Source organism: Caloenas nicobarica, chromosome 17 (assembly GCF_036013445.1).
Source record: "Caloenas nicobarica isolate bCalNic1 chromosome 17, bCalNic1.hap1, whole genome shotgun sequence".
NCBI classification, from domain to species: Eukaryota; Metazoa; Chordata; class Aves; order Columbiformes; family Columbidae; genus Caloenas; species Caloenas nicobarica.
Window position 1 is genome coordinate 7,403,630 of NC_088261.1, and position 15,591 is coordinate 7,419,220.

Sequence of the window (15,591 nt, forward strand, 5' to 3'; positions counted from 1 at the left end):
TTTCCAGTGTTCATCTGCCAAAGCAAACTGGCATGACACCAAATACACCTTCACTCAGCAAACCCATTTGCTGTGCAGTTATTAAATACAAGTCACCACTGAGTCAACCCAGAAGGAAACTCTACTGCCTTCAAGAAGTAAAACCCTTCTTCAGGTATCACTGTACCTAGGATATCCAAAGGAAAACAGCAGAATATCTGTCTTTGTCCAGCAAACCTGTAGGCTTTTTTGGGGCGAGTGCTACATCAACTCCCACAGTAAATATTTTCAGCCACACTTACTGTAGAAAAGAACTCTGAAATACTGTTGTGCCCTCAGTTAATAAGGCTTGGGGGGCTCTGGGACCGCTAGATTTTTCTAACATGGTCAGAGGGGGAGAAAGACACTTGGCGGAGACAAGGAGCCTTGAAAGGCCACCCCTGAAGAAGTGATTGAGGTCTATAAGCCAGGGGTGGCACGGAGAGGGCATGACTGTTCCCAAGTCACTGAAAACCTGCAGCATCAGACTGAACCCCGAGTGGGAACTGCTCCCCACAGAATGTAAATAGGAGGTAGCAGACGCTGAAGACTTACACAAGTTTAAAAAGGAACCGGACAGACGAATGGAACAACATCAGAGGCTGCTACTCGATGAAGAGACAACCTGTGCCTGAGGAAGTGCCTGGGCCACTGACCTCCGGGTGCTGGAAGGCACGTTGCAGGGTGTACGGCTGGTGGGTTCCCCTGCGAGACACCCCAGACTGATAGCCCGTGCTGACCCGCAGCTGCCCAGCCCCGCAGCAGTGCTGTACTCACCCCCCGGCCGCAGCTGCTAACCCCTTCGGCAACTATTCGCTATCCAGCACACCTATTTCTGCTGGGAAAACCATGTTTGCCTTACTAGAAGGGAGACCGAGGCTTAAATAACCCCAGATGAGCACTACTAGAGGGAAGTTACAAGTGGAAAGGGAGGTAATTGCACATATCTCCAATTCACAGAGACGCTTAAGCACATGCTTTAGTCAATGACACAATCCAGCAAAACTTTTCCATCTAAAGCACTTAAGTACATTCTGAAATTACCACTCCAGTGGTACTTACACCACACAGACAACCACCTGCCTCCCCAGTTCAGGAGGGTGCGTGTGGTGCCGTCAGTACTGGGGAAATCCCGCAAGCGGGAGCAAAACCACTTTCCTTTGTAGGGCCCATTTCATCAGGACAGGAATTAAAGTTTGCACATGCTTAAATAACTCCTGACACAGTCCACACAACAGAGCCCAGCTCTAAATAGGCATACAAAACCAGAACACACAAACTAGTAATATTACTACACTTAACCTCAAAACATTTCCGCAGCAGTTCCAAGACCAGAGGAAGGGATATGCTACTAGGGACAGATCTCCCTGGCCTGCAGACCTTGAACCTGCCTCTGTTTCTAATTTAAGAGGTCAGCTCACATTTCCCATCGCCTTGGCTCCTGCGGCCCCTTCCCACCCACCACGTACCATTTGCACCGACGGCAGCACACCGGCCTGGGTTAACACCTTGCAGGTTCCCATAGGAATCCAGCTTGCAACTTCTAATTTAATAAAACCCAACCAGCATGATGCATCTGCTGCTGTGATGACTGCGAGCTTCAAGCAGCTGCACGGCTATTGAGCCTCCCAAATTACATAACAATTATGTATGCTTACATTAAAATTACCTTGCAGTCTCTAGATTGCCTGGCAACACTTTTCCTTCAGTGTGCACAAACGGTGCACTTTTCCTCTGTAATTACATAATAATTGCCATGCATTTACCCAGCAGTTTTGGGAGAACATCATTTTTAACTTTCATTTGCTAATAAAATAAGTGGTTACTCAATAGCCCAAAATAAAGCACCCTATTGTTCCTCTTGCTGGGAGTGCTCGGGCATCCTGTAATTTATTCCCCCGTTTCACTCCCTCTGCCTAAAACTACCCACACTTTACTTTTTCTTTCTGACTGTCTCCTAAACTTAAAGTTTCCTCTGAGCAGGAACTGTTATGCCAGCAGCATCCAGCATCTCAGTCACACTGGGAGAAGACTTCCTAAAGAAAGGTGATGATAATCAAATAGGCTACAAGCAGGAAACCTGGAGACACACTTGAATCACCACCTCCCCGGAAGGTTGGCTCAGTCTGTGCCACTGCAAGCACCCATTTTCTGGCCCTGTCATTGCCTTCAAAGACGCTGTCCAAAACAAGATAAACAGAATTCAAAAGGAAGCCACTATTTTCATACAGTCCTAAGGGATGCCTGCTCCCAGCATCTGGGTAAAGCTGAGCTGAGCAGGGCCAGCACCACCTGCCAACCCTGTCCCATGCAAACAGAGGGATCTTGCTCACTTGACTGAGCCCAGCAGACTCGAGAGGCTTCTCGCCCACCGAGCAGGAGGCTGACACGCGCTCTGCAAAGCTGCCGTCAGCGCTGGGGGTACTCACAGTACTCAATGCCCAAGACGATGTCTCGGAAGTAGAGCCGAGCCTGCTCCTCGCTGAAGGGCTGGTCACTTGGTACCTCCATGACTGGCCTGTTGGGAAGAGGGAGAGTAACTGAGTACTTTGCAGAATGTAGAGTTCTCCATCCCTATGTCCCCAGCATCAAAGATCAGGCTCTCAGGAGGTTCTGGTTGCTGTGACACAGGACAGAGGTGCAGCTGTCCTTTCTGGACATGGTGACACCTAGGCTAGCGAGGTGGGCTAGCGGTGATGAGTGGCTTTGCAGTCCCAGAGCCAGAGTGAGCTACGGAGCCATCACCAACACCAGGATTAACTGCTGTGGCCTGCACAAAACAGGGCAAACACTCAATTCACCAGGAGTCCTAACAGTATAAGCGTAGTGAAAGAACAAAACTGGATCTGGCCTTTTGTTTCTTGCTAAAGCTGCTCATGGCCATGAGCACCAGCATCACCAGGAGGTACTGGGCAGCAGTGGGGACAGAGTGGCTGTTGTTGTGTACTGGATGTCACACCTGCTGGGGCTCAGTCCTGAAGCAACGCCAGCATGCAGCTAGTTAAACCAAGGCAGAACTTAGACAAGCACCATTGGCTCAAAGGCCAAGTGGAAACACTTCCAGTGCATTGTGCTAAACTGCTCTGAAAACCTATTTTGCTCTTCAGGGTTCAGCCACCACCAGAACTCAGCCATTCAGCCCTGAACAGCCAAGGTTACCTGGTCAGCTTCTCCTCTCCTTTGTGTGCCACCAATGCTGAGAGCTGCACAGCACCTGCTAAAAGCCTCTCTTCTGCCTGTGCTGCTGAAAGCTGAGGGCAAAGAGGCCGTAAGAGCTCGTCAGCATCTTCTGTTCCCCAGCAGATGAATGGCAGGAGCTAAGGACTTCACGGCACTGGGGGTTAATCCTGCTTGTATTCGGCAGCTTGACCTTGCATTTGGACAAAACACCCACTGACTCGAGCTGGATTTAAGTGAGCATTCCCAAGACACCGTCCTTGCAAGCCAAAGCCTACCAGAGAACAGACCCTCACCACAGCCAGGCTCTGCGGCTCTTCCCTTCAGCACCCAGCAGCAAATCCTTTCTGCAGCATTGCTCTCTTCTCCCTTGCTGCCCATTTGATCGATAACCTTCATCTCCCATTTGCATTTTTCTGCTACTGCCTCCCCTCCCTCTTCCTGCACGATTTTTTTTTTTTTTCTCTACTGAAACCGGGGAGAAAAAATGTGAGCGGCAGGACTGGCAGAGCCACTAATGGAGTCTAATTGCCTCCTGCTAGAGGCAGACAGGCTGTGCTCAGCCAAGCTGCATGTTCTCTGGCCCTGGCCACAGCTGGTTACAGAAGCTTTTTTCTCCCCCTCTCCTACAGGATAGTCATCAGCCTGGTCACCAGGGAGACTGGGGAGCCTCTCACCAGCAACCTGCTGGAGCTGGTGGCCCGCAAGAGACTTGTTTATGGGGCCAGAGAGAGAAATAAGCCTTTTGAGAATCTCCCCAGCCCTGGGCGCAGCTCTCCAGACCTCACTGTGACGCTGCAGAGCTGCAGAATCAGCGCAGACGCAGCAAAAAGCAGTGAAGAGACTCCCACCATCTTATCACTTCTACTACAGAAAAATGCAGCAAAAAAACGGCCTCCTGCAATATGTTAGTGCTAGGGGCAAAATAAACCAGTGGCTGGCAAGTCAATGCTGATGCTACCACAGACCCCTTGTGCCAAAGGAAGCCACGACGTGGCTGTTACCCCAGCAGAGCATTCCTGTTTAAACCTCTTCTTCCAGGCACTTGATGGGGAACTGGCATCAAATTTGTTTTCCAGATCAAAGCCAGACACCAGGACATGTCCTCTGAGCCCATTCCCTTCCGCCACATCATTCCTGGGAAATGAATGAGGGACACCAGAAGTTTCAACACAAGAGATCCCAGAAGGGCTACTTACCCTTTCCTCAGGAGGTCAAACACTGCAAGAAAAGAAAATCAAACTATGAATGAGCCAGAAGAGACGACAGGGCTTATTCATTTTTTTTTTAATCACCTACAGAACCACATCCATTCCCACACCTGCAAAATCAACTTATCTCCACTCACTTCTCTTTCCTCCCCCATGACCAGGGCACCAGGGGAGGCAAAATGAAAATATTCATCTCTTCAAAGACAAATATCCCCACCTCCTGCCAGCTCCACGCAGGGAGACAGTGGGTGCTAATTTATCAACCACACTGCTGCTGCTCCCGGTGTCAGCCCTTTCTGATTCCAGTACATTCAAGGAAGGTGTTTGGTGTGATATCTCTGCTAAATTGGTGATACTAAAAGAGATGCTCTAAGAACACGTTGCTCCATTTCTGCTGTGTCAATCAGCAGCACAGCTACATGGCTGTCAAACAGGTAAACACTCCCTGGCAGGAGCAGTTGGAGAGGATTTGTTGGTGTGAGTTGAGGTTTGTAGAGCACATGAGTTTTTGTGTCTGATCAGGAGGTTAAACGGGGCTTGCCCCAGCCTGGGTTAGTGGCAATGTGTTCTTCTGATCCTGCCTCTGACCTGTTCCGCATACAGAAGGATCTGCCTTTATCTAGTAGGCGAGATCCTTCCTCATGAATTATTAAGGGTTTTCTTGCACCTCCCAAGAAATTTGAGCAGATCACCCTCCCTTCCCAAGGCACCAGGCAGCCCTGCTTACAGATGCGAGTTAGATCAGCTGAAAGAACAAGCATAACAAGCCAGTCTGCAGCAGTTCACGGCTCTCCAGCTTCAGTGTGTCTGTAGGGGTCATGGAGACAAGGCTGCTTTCTGGGGTCCCTGCTGCTGTCCGCAGCCTACTGGAGGAGTCTGGAGAGACCAAACTAGTACCAGGAGGATGAGAAACCATCCTGCACCTTTCCCTTCTCTCCTGGCTCTGGGACTGGAACCAACAGAGCTGCTGTCACATCTTTTTAGTGTCCCCTTGGCAAGCAGATGTGGGCAGCTGTGCTAAGACACAAAGCTGCCTTACCCCACCGCGAGGGGCCCTTCCATCCCAGCTGCCTTTAGAGGCGTGTAACTTTTCAGAAAAAAGAAGCTTGCTGAAGCTGGTGCAAGTTTCCTCCCAGTACTGACCCCAGCCCTGGTACGTGTTATTTGCATCACTAGGGCTAAGCCCAGACGGTTCCTTTAGCCTGCAATGACTCACATACCCATGTACAGGTTGTCCTCTGCAGGATCATCAAGGACCTGTAATTGACAACAGAGAGGTAAGGGGAAAAAGAGGAAAAACAGCAGAAAAAAGAGATTTTTAAATCAAATAACATTTTACTGCTTCCTATACACTGTGCTGAGCTGCAGAGTGCTGAGAACGACTTCGGCTAATATTTAGAGATTCTGCAGAGAAAAGGGTTTTGAAGGACACAGATTTTCCTGTCTACAGAAGAATCTGGGCTTCTGCCTGTATTTGAAGAAACAGCCTACCAATAAAGGCACTGCTTGTCCTAATCTGACCTCAGCCAATGTTGAAAATGGCACTAAAGCCTTGCACTTATGCACCTTCCCAGGCTTGTCCACACACAAGTTCCACTGGTCAAAGCTCGCTGCTGTTTCTACCAGCACAGCCAGCTGCCCAAAGCCCAGGATCGGTATGGCAGTTTGTCATACATTGGTATGATCTTGCTTGGAATCACCAGCTTAAATTTCCAAACAATGATTTTAAACTGATTTTTGCTTAAGTAGGGAGCAGTTGAAGGAAGATCCTCTTGTTGCAATACACACCAGACTTGTTTCAGCATATTAATAGCTTATGGTGGAGAAGCAGCTCACCTCTATCAGCTTAACGATGTTGATGTGGTCCAGTTTCTTCAAGATGGCTATTTCCTGATAGACTCGGTCCAGTGGTGCCATGGGTTTTGACTGCTCTCCGGAGGATGCTTTTGACCCTCTGGGAGGAGGCCGGCCTGCAATTGTGATAACACGGTGAGGAAAAACTCATTTTTCAGCAGTGTCTGACACACAGACATGAGCAGCCACTTGCCCCTCTGCAGAAAACCTCCAGCTGTTCTTGTTATCATCGCCAAGCATTACAGTCTCCACTTGAAACTGAGATTTCCATGTCCCATTCAGACCAGCTCCAGCCTCATCTGTTCAGCAGGTCCTGGAGCCTGGTGCTACCTGAGGGGCTGGGAGACCCCTGGGAGGACAGGACTCCAGCACTTAATTAGGCTTTATAGATGGTTAATGCTGAAGAGTCTGCACTTCAAAGAGACCAAGAAAATCAAAGCCAGAAACCTAATTACCAAGTGCACTGAATTTCCCTGATGTTGTGCCTGCCCTTTCACTACCTGTTGCATTTTAGACCAGCCCCCCCAACTACTTGGGCACCTTTCAAATGAGGCCAAGTTCTGCAGCCCTTGCAGGCAACATTTCTACAGAGATTTGCCTAGCTAAGCACAACAGGTAGACCTCTAAATGTGAGATACTCACGTGGAAATCCATACTGCTTCAAGAGCTTCTTTTTGGAGAGGACTTTCATAGCCTGAGGAAAGAGAAAAAAGCAGTGTTAAAACCAAACAAGAGCCAAAGTGCTCATTGCTGTGACCTGGGAGAGTGCTGGGCATCAGGGACTGGCTCTGGTCTGCTCCTCAACCTAGAGAAGAAATCTCCTGATTGGTGGTGGCCACAACAGATACACATGCTGACCCCAGCTTTCCTAAAGGCACTGCCAACCGCTAGTTTCATTCATCTTTTTTTTTCCATGAGAAAATAAATTGGTTTATTTTAAATTGGACAAAGAAAGAGGAACTCCTGCATTTGGGGCAGGAACTTGAGAGAAGAGGGGGGTTCCTCCAGCTGACCTTTTGGTACTTGCTGGTTTGGATGATGCTATGGCCATGCTGCAAGTCAGAGACACTTCCAGGCTGCTCCACATTTACTTTGCCAGAGGGTTTGGGAAGGAACAGAGCTGGAGTGTCACAGTCATACCACTAATACCCTTCCAACCTACATCACAGACCAGGAACAGGGTGAGGACACAGCCCTTCCACCAGCTCTGCCCTGCCCAGGGGAGCCTTTTGTATTCTCCGAGATTATTTTTGCCCCATAAACGTCTTCTGTGCCACCAGAGCAATACAGAGGACCTGCAGCACGATCCAGCACCATGCACAAGACCACGAGCGAGGTACTTCACAGAGCATCTGTCCCTGCACCATCAGAAATGGTGGAGCCAGCTCTGTGCAGGAGCACGGGGAAAGAAACAGGTTTTTGCCAACGGCTTCTCTCCCTTCTCCTACTCGATCATATGCCGCAGTGTTGCACGTCTGGGCAGCTGAGGTGTGGGAGGGGATCAGGGCAATTTTTTCTGCCATCCCATAGGTATTAGCATAACAGCAAAAGGCAATCTGAATTTAATAAACAGTCTCCACGCCTCCATCTGCTCTGTGTGTTAATAACCTTTCTGGGGGCCACTCAAACAGCCCCGAGCAGCCCAGCAGATAAACATTTCATGAGAAACCAGCTCATGGTACAATGCGCTTCGGAAAACAGTCTATGCCCCCAGGAGCTGGGGCGGTCACTTGCTCTGTCCCCTATAATGGGTAGTTACTCCTATTAATTAGCCATCCAAATCTGTCATTCACACTGGAGTGACCTCTGTGACATATAATTAACCGAAGACTCCCGCAGGACACAGTCAAATGCTGAGGAACTTAACATTAATACCAGAGGCAGGCTCTGCACACTACTTGTTTTTAACACGTACACCAGGAACAAGTCGCCAAAACCATTTCGGTGAGCTCCTTCCCAAACTGTTTTTCCTGGCAGCGATGCCACCACACGCCCAGGATCCCCATCGCCCATCAGTGCTCCTGCTGCAGCCAGGTTCACGGCTCGCTGAAAAAATTGTTATTCTTGGTACTGATCCAGTGAAATCCTCTGGATTTGCACCCGTGTGTAATTGAGAAGAGACACTGTGTAGTTCTCAGTCTGCCTGACAGCTCCCGAGCCAACTGTTGGAAATGATGGTGTTGAGAGACAGACTCAGAAGTGCTTATCTGTTACTTAGCACAGCGCTGTGTCCAATACAGGCAGCCAAATGATTCACGGTCTGCTGAAAGAGGATCCGAGGCATGCACAACCACCTCCAAGGATGGCCAGGACCAAGCCTGGAGGACTTCCTACACTCCTCACTTTCATCTTCCTACGCTCCTCGCTTTTCTCTCTCCATAATGAAAATTTATGGGGAAAAAAAAAAAAAAAATCAAAGGGGTTCATCCACCTGTTTTTCTTTAAACCAGTGCCACAGCCCAGGAGGAGCAGGCTGCCCTTGTGCCGATCCCACCCTGAGTCCTCTCTGCCTTCTGGCAAGGAGCTTTAGAAAGAGAAGAGATAGAAGATGCGATTTGCTGCTTAAAGCTCCTCAGTTGCATCAATGCTTGGGGAACCGAACCATGTCCACCAGCTGTGCCTGCATCAGGCACGAGTTTCCCCGGGCAGGCTCTGGGGAGAGGCAGCAGCAGAGACAAGAATTGCTCTCAAGGACAAGAGCTACTGCTGTCACCCAAACTCCTTGCAGGTTGCTACAAGGGGCAACGGGGACATGAGTAGGGGTTACTATATCATAGGAGAGCTCACTAAACTCCTATTGCTGTGAAGAAGCCCCAGGACGTGCTTACACCAACTTTGGAGCAGCAGCATCTGCCGCTACACAAGAGGGGTAGATCAGAAGAGGATCCGTCCCACTGCACTGTCAAACACAAACCGGGGGATGAAGAGCAAATTTCATCATGCAACAGGCCAGAGCAGCTTAATTACCACAAGAGCAGAGCTGAGAGCATATGGTGGTGAAGTCTCACTTTAATTACAGCGCGAGCTGGCAGGATAAGGCTTCCTTGCCGCACGTAATAGGAACAACGCAGGGATGCTTGAGCAAATCTCTCCTTGCAGGCTCACATGCATGAAAGACATTAGTACTCCCAGGCAGAGGTAATTGCCCAGATAATGCTTTTGTGATAAAGAACCAGCTCAGAGACAAGCCCAGGGGTTTTCCCTTTGCACTGGCAAGCACAGCTTTACCTCAGAAAAAGAGGGAACCTGGAGGAAATTTCATCCACACGTGTCATTGCACCCACCTTCCTTCTGACTACTCACAGATGGACATGGGTCGTGACATTTTCCTTTGAGAGTCAGCAGGAACCATGTGCTTTTCTTTGATGTACATTTATTACCCAAAGTTTACTGCTCTCCTAGCAACCTTGCAGCTAGAAGCCACAGGGAAGCTGCTTTGTGAGGATACAGAGGGAAAGGAGCTCCCAGGTTTATGGAGAGATGGCGTGTCTGGGACACAGCTGCTGTCACAACAGCGAGGCTTCCAGCCCATATCCTGCTGCTCGTAGTAACAACAGCCAAAAGGCCATTATTTGGGGAAGGAAGTGTGATAAAATGGATCGAGCCAAAGGAACGTATCACCTTGTGATGATCTTGTAGCACTCAGGATGGTGCGTTATTGGTAACAGTGGGGCATGCACTGCAAGGGACCCAAACCCGTGCACAGGCAGATCTGTGCACAGTCCCTACCTGCAGCTCCCAGGGGAGGGGGATGTTGCTCAAAAACTGTTACCAACCACCTAAATCCTCTGCTAGTGCGTGACAGCACCCTGCGGGAGAGCTGAGCAGGCCAGAGAGCATCTCCAGCCTTTCCTCATGGGTCCTGTCTGACCACGACACTCCTCAAATAAAGAGGCTAAGAGGAAAGCTCTGCTGGGAGAGACAAGCACTGAAAAGAAAAGCCTAAACCAGACAGGCTTGGCTGCCATGCCCCTAAAATCCTGCTCCTGCATTTGTCAGCAGTTCAGTAGCTGTTACGTGAGCCAGAGAATGAGAAACAGGGGAGCTGAGCCTTCCCTTCCCACCTGGGTGGCAACCACAGTGGCTTCTGCAGGGGCTGGTAAGGTTCAGGGCTTGCTGCTGGCTGCCTTCTCCTCAGCAGCAGCACTTCTGTTCGGCCTGATCTTTTACTTCTTGGAAGGAATTTCTCCCCATCGTCGAGAGTTGGTAGAAAACAGCCCCCCTAGCAAAGGTTCTTCGGTACAAACAGAAGCAGAGAGCACAATCACACAAATCTTGTTTCTTAGGAAACCAGATTAAAAAAGAAAAGGAAAAAAAAGATAAACCCACTGACAACTTACAATGCCATTGCTTTTGTCCAGAAGTAGCATAACAAATGTCCATCATAACCACTTTTCTCTGCAAGCTGATTTAAAGATTGCAAATAGGAAGGAGACATGACCTGAGGCATCACAGAATCAAATTCCATCAGTGCAATGACTCCAAACTAGATCTCCGCCTGGACACATTTGCCTTTGCTTTTTATTTGCTGCTTTTTCACAGAGCTTGGCTTCCCTCCTTTTTTCCCCCCTAGTCACTGTCAAAGCACCTCCTGCAAAGTGAGACACTGAACCCTTTCCAGCTGTACAGGGCTCCTTGGCAGAGCCCCGCAAGCGCTGCTGTAACAGCTTCACGTGCCCCAGCAGCAGCAGGGACCGAGCACGGTGACAGGGACCTCTGCTCTGCCACCCAGCTCCACATCCCAACAGGGTCTCCTCCAGGGTCACACGCCTGGCATAGAAAGTTCCGTTTCCTCGGTCTAACACATTCCCTGCACCCGCTGATGTCAGTCAGCACACTTTCACAGCTCTCCACGGCACTGCAGTTGTTCACGGCAGCGAAGGATAAAGCTCTTGGAAGCATTCATTCATCTTTAATGGAAGGTAAAAAAACCCCACAAAGTAAATACAACACAAAAGTGGTGATCAGCTTTTTTCCTTGAGAGTTTTTCCTAATTCGAGGCCAGATCCAAAACTCAGTAGAGCAATAGAAATTTTTCCTTTTGCTTTGACAGGAACTAAATACAGTTCCTGGTACCTATAAATTCTGCCTTTACAAAGAGTGCTAGCAAAGGGCCCCATGTCTCAGCAAGAATCAGAAGTCACACACTGAATTATACTCTAAAATAAAAGTGTTCTGCTTTCTTTAAAGTTTTGATCCTTTTTATTGCAACACACTAGCTTAAAGAAAATAAAACAGGGAGCAAGAGCCTGGCCTCATGCTAAAACATTGCACGTGTGAATCAGTTATTAGGGGCTACTCTAGAGGCTGATTTCCAACAATTATCTGTTATTGCTTTTTACTACTGAGACAAAAACAACCCTCCAGAGCTAAATTTGGGGAAAAATAAACACACAGAAAAGGGCCTTCCCAACTGCAATTGCTATTACTAAGTGCTGGTGAGAGGCAGTTGCATTAGGTACCCCCGGGGGGTCAGGGTGCATCGCTGCAACGCAGCCTTGGCCAGAGCAATCAGCACAGAAGTTCTCTCAGCCCTGGGAGAGCACGTGGGTCAGGCACACCGGGACGCGTGGGGAGCTAAGCAACCATTAGCCAGTTATGCAATTTGCTGCTATTTCTCTGAAGCTTTAAAAAGTCTGCCAGCTCCTGGGCTGTTTTAGCATTGTGGAAAAGTGGAGGTCCCTCCATCACAGCTTGCACCCCTGGAAAACACAAGCACGGGCACCTGGAAGAATTAAGGGCCACAGCATGTCCGCTGTGATGGCAGCTGGGGAAAGGGAAAGTTCAAAAAGGCAGCAAGCACATGGAACACAGACTCAGCATCACAGCCCTTGGGCGGCAGCGCAGCCATCTGCCCTCTCCTCTCCCATATGCTGACACCCACCGCAATACAACGCAGGCAGACGCTGCCGATGCTCTCGCTCTGGTCCCATCTCTCCACCCGCAGCGCCGTACGCACCTCCCGGGATCAGCTCCACAGCCCCCGGGTTGCTGCCGAGAGCTGGTTCAGACCCTGCCTCTACCCCCACAACAAGAGGGTCAGGGAGGACCGAAGAACGTGTCCCTGCAATCCTGGCAGCACGGGGCGGGGGGTCACCCTGTCCCTCTCCGAGTAGCGAGGCTGAAACAGAAGTGTCCAGGCACAGGAGCCACTCTCGGGCTGCAGCAGCTTTAAAGTGTTTGCTTAGATTAGAAAAAGAAACAGAGATTAAGCGGGGATTAACTAACACACACCAGGCTAACCTGGACATGGGCTTTCACTTTTGGCTTTGATTTGCCCAGATAAATCTACATCCACAGAGTTAACCTATATCCAAAACATGGATGAGCACGCAGCAGGCAATGCCAACCTAAACCCACCTCTCCCTGTGAGTTGTGACAACCACCCTGCCCGCCCTGGGCAGCCCACAGCACCGGTATTCCCAGAACAAAAGGGCACTGACAAAACAAAGATTACAATTTTCAAATAAAAATATTTTCAGCTGGAAAAAACCGCTATGTGATGTGTCACTACTCTGTGCTGCTGGTCCTGGCACTGCCTGTACTGGAGGGACAGATGGATCAGGGAAGGCACATCGTTCTCTGCAGAACGAAACCATCCTGCTGCAGGGCACGGGAGGGAGGGCTTGGAGAGCAGGAGCCATTGGAAACAGCAGCGGCTCTGCTGCGGTGGGTGAGTCAGCTTGGAAAGCGCAGGGATGGAAAGAATTGTGGTTCCTTCGCTCGGCCAGCTCCTGGACACCTTGTCCAGATTTCTCTCTCTCATCTCTTCCATCCTTCATTTCAAGGCATTTCTCCTGCAGTTTTGTGCCCACTGAAGCGCAGAAGAGCTAATTAATGCTAACAGGCGTGCAGCTCCCACCCGGCCCTGCCAACCTGGTCCGTCACTCCTAAGTCCAAGAGTCAGGGAGGAAAAAACTATCTGGGGAGCAGCAGGGAAATGACCACATTTCATCCAGTGAGGGCAGCTGGGTTCAGGTTCAACAGCACTGCAACCATCCAGCCCTGCTGGGCACAAACCCACCCTGGGATCCACCAGAAACTGCTGAAAGCTGCTCCCACAAGCCTTCAGGCACAGCCACACACAGCAAGGCAGTTTGCCTTCCGCCAGCTGCCCAGCTCTTGCTCTCAGCCCGAGCAAAACAGGCCACAGGGCAAGCCCAGGGACAAGAGCACATCTTCCACAAGCAGCTTTTGCAGGAATCCCAGCTGGGATTTGCACACTTCCAAAAGCAGAGGGACAGCAAAGGAGCCTTCAGCATAAGCAGCCTTTTTAAATTCAAACCCCTGCAAACTCTGGCTTCAGCTCAGCACATGATTTAAAAGCCAAAGTTTGCCTTATGCCCTGCATCCTACACCTCATGACCTGACAGCAAGGTCCTGTTGGGTGTATGGGGAGGCATCCCGCAAGGGGGTAAGATGCGGCAGAGCCAGGCGCCGCCCAGCTGGGCCACGCCGTTCAGCCTCTTTCTGCTAAACTCCCCCATTTCCTTACAAAACACGCAGGCCAATCTTCCAATGCACAGCAGGTGCTGAATACCACCACCCACATGCCTCTAATTTCAGGTGACCTGCTTCAGAGCTAGAAAATGTCAAGACAAATCAACGATACGCTCCTGCAGCCTGCCGCCGAGTTCCCCGCCTGTTGTGTGAGGCGGCCCACCCGGTTTCGCTCGCGCTCGGCGCCGCACGCAAGCGGACATGCGGGCAGCAGCACCTCGCTCCGTGCCCAGCGGGGAAGTTTGACTCCTTGCATGCCACACAAATCAGAAATGCACATATGCTAAAAACCAGCAAGGGAAAGGGGACCTAGTTCTCAGGGGTGCAAAGGGGAAAAGAAGAGCAACAGCAGCAGCGAGAAGCAAAGAGACACTTACATAATACTTGTCGTCGTTCTCGTTGTAGGCCAGTTTCACAACACCGTAGGAACCCTAAAAATAAACACAAATTGCACAGTCAGTTCAGCGGCTTCGCCTCGTCTCCTTGCTGCTCACGGCTGGTAAAGCGTGGCCTTACACAGATTAAAAAAAACCAAACCCTTCAAGGCGCCAGGCCATGACTAGCCTCTGCAGCGAGGTCGTAGATTTTGGCAGCTCTGTTGGAGCCAAGGGGTATTTGAGGATTAGCAATGTCTGGAGAGCTGAGTGTTAGCTCATCACCTCCTGCCCTCAGCCTCAGCCACTGTGTCTGTCTTAACTCAGACATGGGTGTGGAGAGGAGAGAATAATTTTCAAGCAGATTTTCTGTGCAAGTTTGGAAATTCTGCACGGACATCTTTCCTATACTTCTGTGCAAGGCCGCTTTCAGCAGGAAACCTTTCTGTCTCTTGGTAGCCAAACTCCATCCAAACCACTGGTTTTTTTGCAGTTCTGTGTCAACACTACACATTTTACGCAAGTAAAACATGACATTGTGGCTAGGTATCATCCCTGACAGATGCCTGTTGAATAAGTGAGTGGGGTGAACGTTACAGCCTTCAAAGCATTTCTCTTGACTTACTGAGAGCTGGAATGAAGGTCTAAGTCTCAGAGAAGACTGACAAGCCATCTGGCTGATCCAGAAGCTCAGCAGGTCCAGCAGACCCTCAGGGTGCTGATGGACTTGCTGTGACCCACAGGGAAGGAGGAGGCAGGGGCAAATCCAGAGAAAAGGCCTCATACTCTCCTTAAGTCATAGCTAAGCCACTGACAACAGCCATAAGCAGGACTGAAGCTGTGTGGGCGTTTCAGACGATGATCTGCTGTACCACCAGCAGTGGCATCTCTAGCATTATGCCATGACTGCCAGCAGCCGAGCACACAGCACACATGGGAAAGGGTGTCTCCTCCTGCAGCCCGGGGCCTCTCATTCTGGGGGGGAGTTTGGGCTAATGAAACTTTAGGTGAAGGTCTCTGCAGCTCAGGGTGCAGTCCCTTGCGACTGCAGTGTTCTGACTGCAAAGGTAGGCACAGCTTCCAGATGGCACCGGCACTCGTGGACCCATCTGCAGTGGTGGCAGACGTCCAAATGTGCGAGTGTCTGGATTGCCCACCAGCCCAGACCTCTAAATAACTAAGGAGAAATCCCTTCTGAATCATTCTGCGGCTTTTAAATGGGGACTAGAATTAAACTAGCATCTCATTCATGGACATAAACTAGTCCTGATGGGGACCAAACACCTGCCCTGATCTTTTTTTGGTTGTCTTGCCTTGTTGGGCTGTTTTAATGCATCAAAAGGCACTTAGTGTTATATTTGGCAAGCGAATACCTTGGAAGGGAGCCAGCTTAACTGCCTTCAAGGGGAAGAAGAATAAATTTAGATTTCAGAGGAAGTAGCTCCACTTTGACCTTG

The 15,591-nt window shown here is 49.9% G+C and overlaps 1 protein-coding gene across 1 annotated transcript in view; it reads right to left on the reverse strand.

Moving 5' to 3' along the window:
* Positions 1–15,591, reverse strand: part of CAMKK1 (calcium/calmodulin dependent protein kinase kinase 1) — a 45,232-nt gene that overhangs the window by 21,870 nt on the left and 7,771 nt on the right. The window contains exons 3-8 of the mRNA XM_065647044.1: positions 14,138–14,191; positions 6,903–6,954; positions 6,243–6,376; positions 5,627–5,663; positions 4,395–4,416; positions 2,448–2,536 (exon numbers count right to left, since the gene is read on the reverse strand). Coding sequence (XP_065503116.1) covers positions 2,448–2,536; positions 4,395–4,416; positions 5,627–5,663; positions 6,243–6,376; positions 6,903–6,954; positions 14,138–14,191 — 388 coding nt within the window. The remainder of the gene's footprint in view (positions 1–2,447; positions 2,537–4,394; positions 4,417–5,626; positions 5,664–6,242; positions 6,377–6,902; positions 6,955–14,137; positions 14,192–15,591) is intronic.